This window comes from Oncorhynchus keta, unplaced genomic scaffold (assembly GCF_023373465.1).
Source record: "Oncorhynchus keta strain PuntledgeMale-10-30-2019 unplaced genomic scaffold, Oket_V2 Un_contig_2124_pilon_pilon, whole genome shotgun sequence".
NCBI lineage: Eukaryota > Metazoa > Chordata > Actinopteri > Salmoniformes > Salmonidae > Oncorhynchus > Oncorhynchus keta.
In genome coordinates, this window is record NW_026282374.1 from 60,001 (window position 1) to 66,180 (window position 6,180).

The following is a 6,180-nucleotide window of genomic DNA, read 5'->3' on the forward strand; positions in this document are numbered from 1 at the left end:
CGAGTACTCTGCAGGTAGGACATCTAGAGAGACACAGTCTGTTAACAACGAGTACTCTGCAGGTAGGACATCTAGAGAGACACAGTCCTGTTAACAACGAGTACTCTGCAGGTAGGACATCTAGAGAGACACAGTCCTGTTAACAACGAGTACTCTGCAGGCAGGACATCTAGAGAGACACAGTCCTGTTAACAACGAGTACTCTGCAGGCAGGACATCTAGAGAGACACAGTCCTGTTAACAACGAGTACTCTGCAGGTAGGACATCTAGAGAGACACAGTCCTGTTAACAACGAGTACTCTGCAGGCAGGACATCTAGAGAGACACAGTCCTGTTAACAACGAGTACTCTGCAGGCAGGACATCTGGAGAGACACAGTCCTGTTAACAACGAGTACTCTGCAGGTAGGACATCTAGAGAGACACAGTCCTGTTAACAACGAGTACTCTGCAGGCAGGACATCTAGAGAGACACAGTCCTGTTAACAACGAGTACTCTGCAGGTAGGACATCTAGAGAGACACAGTCTGGTTAACAACGAGTACTCTGCAGGCAGGACATCTAGAGAGACACAGTCCTGTTAACAACGAGTACTCTGCAGGCAGGACATCTAGAGAGACACAGTCTGTTAACAACGAGTACTCTGCAGGCAGGACATCTAGAGAGACACAGTCTGTTAACAACGAGTACTCTGCAGGTAGGACATCTAGAGAGACACAGTCCTGTTAACAACGAGTACTCTGCAGGTAGGACATCTAGAGAGACACAGTCCTGTTAACAACGAGTACTCTGCAGGTAGGACATCTAGAGAGACACAGTCCTGTTAACAACGAGTACTCTGCAGGCAGGACATCTAGAGAGACACAGTCCTGTTAACAACGAGTACTCTGCAGGCAGGACATCTAGAGAGACACAGTCCTGTTAACAACGAGTACTCTGCAGGCAGGACATCTAGAGAGACACAGTCCTGTTAACAACGAGTACTCTGCAGGTAGGACATCTAGAGAGACACAGTCCTGTTAACAACGAGTACTCTGCAGGCAGGACATCTAGAGAGACACAGTCCTGTTAACAACGAGTACTCTGCAGGTAGGACATCTAGAGAGACACAGTCTGGTTAACAACGAGTACTCTGCAGGTAGGACATCTGGAGAGACACAGTCCTGTTAACAACGAGTACTCTGCAGGTAGGACATCTAGAGAGACACAGTCCTGTTAACAACGAGTACTCTGCAGGTAGGACATCTAGAGAGACACAGTCTGGTTAACAACGAGTACTCTGCAGGTAGGACATCTAGAGAGACACAGTCCTGTTAACAACGAGTACTCTGCAGGTAGGACATCTAGAGAGACACAGTCCTGTTAACAACGAGTACTCTGCAGGCAGGACATCTAGAGAGACACAGTCCTGTTAACAACGAGTACTCTGCAGGTAGGACATCTAGAGAGACACAGTCTTGTTAACAACGAGTACTCTGCAGGTAGGACATCTAGAGAGACACAGTCCTGTTAACAACGAGTACTCTGCAGGCAGGACATCTAGAGAGACACAGTCTGGTTAACAACGAGTACTCTGCAGGTAGGACATCTAGAGAGACACAGTCCTGTTAACAACGAGTACTCTGCAGGTAGGACATCTAGAGAGACACAGTCCTGTTAACAACGAGTACTCTGCAGGTAGGACATCTAGAGAGACACAGTCCTGTTAACAACGAGTACTCTGCAGGTAGGACATCTAGAGAGACACAGTCCTGTTAACAACGAGTACTCTGCAGGTAGGACATCTAGAGAGACACAGTCCTGTTAACAACGAGTACTCTGCAGGCAGGACATCTAGAGAGACACAGTCCTGTTAACAACGAGTACTCTGCAGGTAGGACATCTAGAGAGACACAGTCCTGTTAACAACGAGTACTCTGCAGGTAGGACATCTAGAGAGAGACACAGTCCTGTTAACAACGAGTACTCTGCAGGTAGGACATCTAGAGAGACACAGTCCTGTTAACAACGAGTACTCTGCAGGCAGGACATCTAGAGAGACACAGTCTGGTTAACAACGAGTACTCTGCAGGCAGGACATCTAGAGAGACACAGTCCTGTTAACAACGAGTACTCTGCAGGTAGGACATCTGGAGAGACACAGTCCTGTTAACAACGAGTACTCTGCAGGCAGGACATCTAGAGAGACACAGTCCTGTTAACAACGAGTACTCTGCAGGTAGGACATCTAGAGAGACACAGTCCTGTTAACAACGAGTACTCTGCAGGTAGGACATCTAGAGAGACACAGTCCTGTTAACAACGAGTACTCTGCAGGCAGGACATCTAGAGAGACACAGTCCTGTTAACAACGAGTACTCTGCAGGCAGGACATCTAGAGAGACACAGTCCTGTTAACAACGAGTACTCTGCAGGCAGGACATCTAGAGAGACACAGTCCTGTTAACAACGAGTACTCTGCAGGCAGGACATCTAGAGAGACACAGTCTGGTTAACAACGAGTACTCTGCAGGTAGGACATCTAGAGAGACACAGTCCTGTTAACAAGTACTCTGCAGGCAGGACATCTAGAGACACAGTCTGTTAACAACGAGTACTCTGCAGGTAGGACATCTAGAGAGACACAGTCCTGTTAACAACGAGTACTCTGCAGGCAGGACATCTGGAGAGACACAGTCCTGTTAACAACGAGTACTCTGCAGGTAGGACATCTAGAGAGACACAGTCCTGTTAACAACGAGTACTCTGCAGGCAGGACATCTAGAGAGACACAGTCCTGTTAACAACGAGTACTCTGCAGGCAGGACATCTAGAGAGACACAGTCCTGTTAACAACGAGTACTCTGCAGGCAGGACATCTAGAGAGACACAGTCCTGTTAACAACGAGTACTCTGCAGGCAGGACATCTAGAGAGACACAGGTTAGGTACTCTGCAGGTAGGACATCTAGAGAGACACAGTCTGGTTAACAACGAGTACTCTGCAGGTAGGACATCTAGAGAGACACAGTCCTGTTAACAACGAGTACTCTGCAGGCAGGACATCTAGAGAGACACAGTCCTGTTAACAACGAGTACTCTGCAGGCAGGACATCTAGAGAGACACAGTCCTGTTAACAACGAGTACTCTGCAGGTAGGACATCTAGAGAGACACAGTCTGGTTAACAACGAGTACTCTGCAGGCAGGACATCTAGAGAGACACAGTCCTGTTAACAACGAGTACTCTGCAGGCAGGACATCTGGAGAGACACAGTCCTGTTAACAACGAGTACTCTGCAGGTAGGACATCTAGAGAGACACAGTCTGGTTAACAACGAGTACTCTGCAGGCAGGACATCTAGAGAGACACAGTCCTGTTAACAACGAGTACTCTGCAGGTAGGACATCTAGAGAGACACAGTCCTGTTAACAACGAGTACTCTGCAGGTAGGACATCTAGAGAGACACAGTCTGGTTAACAACGAGTACTCTGCAGGCAGGACATCTAGAGAGACACAGTCCTGTTAACAATGAGTACTCTGCAGGCAGGACATCTGGAGAGACACAGTCCTGTTAACAACGAGTACTCTGCAGGCAGGCAGGACATCTAGAGAGACACAGTCCTGTTAACAACAGTACTCTGCAGGCAGGACATCTAGAGAGACACAGTCCTGTTAACAACGAGTACTCTGCAGGCAGGACATCTAGAGAGACACAGTCCTGTTAACAACGAGTACTCTGCAGGCAGGACATCTGGAGAGACACAGTCCTGTTAACAACGAGTACTCTGCAGGTAGGACATCTAGAGAGACACAGTCTGGTTAACAACGAGTACTCTGCAGGCAGGACATCTAGAGAGACACAGTCCTGTTAACAACGAGTACTCTGCAGGCAGGACATCTAGAGAGACACAGTCCTGTTAACAACGAGTACTCTGCAGGCAGGACATCTAGAGAGACACAGTCCTGTTAACAACGAGTACTCTGCAGGTAGGACATCTAGAGAGACACAGTCCTGTTAACAACGAGTACTCTGCAGGCAGGACATCTAGAGAGACACAGTCCTGTTAACAACGAGTACTCTGCAGGTAGGACATCTAGAGACACAGTCTGGTTAACAACGAGTACTCTGCAGGCAGGTGGTAGTGCGTACGGCCCAGTACATCACTGGGGCCAAGCTTCCTGCCATCCAGGACCTCTATACCAGGCGGTGTCAGAGGAAGGCCCTAAGAATTGTCAAAGACTCCAGCCACCACAAGTCATAGACTGTTCTCTCTGCTTCCGCACGGCAAGCGGTACCGGAGCGCCAAGTCTAGGTCCAAGAGGCTTCTAAACAGCTTCTACCCCCAAGCCATAAGTCTCCTGAACATCTAGTCAAACAGCTACCCAGACCATTTGCATTGACCCCCTTCTACACCACTGCTACTCTCTGTTATCATCTATAGTCACTTTAACTTTACCTACATGTACATACTACCTCAATTACCTTGACTAACCGGTACCCCCTGTACAAAGCCTCACTACTGTTATTTTACTGCTGCCCTTTAATTATTTTTTACTTAACATTAATTTTTATTAAAACTGCATTGTTGGTTAAGGGCTTGTAAGTCAGCATTTCACTGTAAGGTGAACAACCGGTTGTAATATACAAAATACAATTTGATTTGATTTGATTTGCAAATATCAGTGTGTCTTACGTACCTGCAGTTTGACAGGCTCTGGGAGTTTCATCTGGAGCAGTCCTTTAGGCACCTTCCCCGCCCTCTCCTCTCCTCCAGGCCCCTCCCCTCCTCGTCCTCCCTTAGTGACATCACTCTCGGGCGTGTCCGCGGGCGTGTCCGCGGGCGCGTCCCCTCCCTCTGAGAACACGCTGGGTTCTATCAGCTGTAGAATGTTCTTCAGGTCTCCGTTATGGAACACTCCCATGATCAGTAACGTATAGAACAACTTAATGAGAGGAACGAACAGGAACTCGGTGCTGCCCCCTATAGGATCTCTGACGTGTAGACTCCCCTCGCTCACCGCCTCCGTCAGCATCTCTATGGTCTTGGTCTTCAGGACCTCCAGGGGAAACTCCGGGCTGAACTGGAAGCAGTCGGCTCCGCTGCAGATGAAGGAGGGCGAGGAGAAGTGCATTCTGGGGCGGAGAGAGGTGCTCAGGCCGATTCCTGGCAGGCCGTGCTTCTTGGTCTCGTCGGGGAACAGAGTGATGGACTTGGTCTCGTCCGTCATGGGGACGATGTATTCATTGTTCATCATGAGTCGAGCCGTTGCATAGGTACTGAGGATAGAAGAAGAAATCGCTTTATTGTCCATTTGGTTAGAACAGGAATTAATCCTGTGCCTCCCCCCCCCCACACACTATGAGAAGAACCCCTGGATGTAGAGCATGTTGTGGTGGGTAAGTGCCTTGCTCAAGGGCACAATGGTAGATCTGACACCAGCAGCCCACCTGTAGCCAGTTCAGTCTCCATTTTTTCATCAACCGGGACTTAATAAGGATCTCTACAGATCGGTGCCCCTTTCAAGGGACGGTTGAGCTAACGTAGGCTAATGCGATTAGCATGAGGTTGAGCTAACGTAGGCTAATGTGATTAGCATGAGGTTGAACTAACGTAGGCTAATGTGATTAGCATGAGGTTGAACTAACGTAGGCTAATGTGATTAGCATGAGGTTGAACTAACGTAGGCTAATGCAATTAGCATGAGGTTGAACTAACGTAGGCTAATGCGATTAGCATGAGGTTGAACTAACGTAGGCTAATGCGATTAGCATGAGGTTGAGCTAACGTAGGCTAATGTGATTAGCATGAGGTTGAACTAACGTAGGCTAATGTGATTAGCATGAGGTTGAACTAACGTAGGCTAATGCGATTAGCATGAGGTTGAGCTAACGTAGGCTAATGTGATTAGCATGAGGTTGAACTAACGTAGGCTAATGCAATTAGCATGAGGTTGAACTAACGTAGGCTAATGTGATTAGCATGAGGTTGAACTAACGTAGGCTAATGTGATTAGCATGAGGTTGAACTAACGTAGGCTAATGCAATTAGCATGAGGTTGAACTAACGTAGGCTAATGCGATTAGCATGAGGTTGAACTAACGTAGGCTAATGCGATTAGCATGAGGTTGAACTAACGTAGGCTAATGCGATTAGCATGAGGTTGAACTAACGTAGGCTAATGCAATTAGCATGAGGT

The 6,180-nt window shown here is 48.0% G+C and overlaps 1 protein-coding gene across 1 annotated transcript in view; it reads right to left on the reverse strand.

Moving 5' to 3' along the window:
• Positions 1 to 5,295, reverse strand: part of LOC118383614 (ryanodine receptor 2-like) — a 19,271-nt gene extending 13,976 nt beyond the window's left edge. Inside the window, exon 1 of the mRNA XM_052504938.1 lies at positions 4,681 to 5,295. Coding sequence (XP_052360898.1) covers positions 4,681 to 5,295 — 615 coding nt within the window. The remainder of the gene's footprint in view (positions 1 to 4,680) is intronic.
• Positions 5,296 to 6,180: the final 885 nt, after the last annotated feature.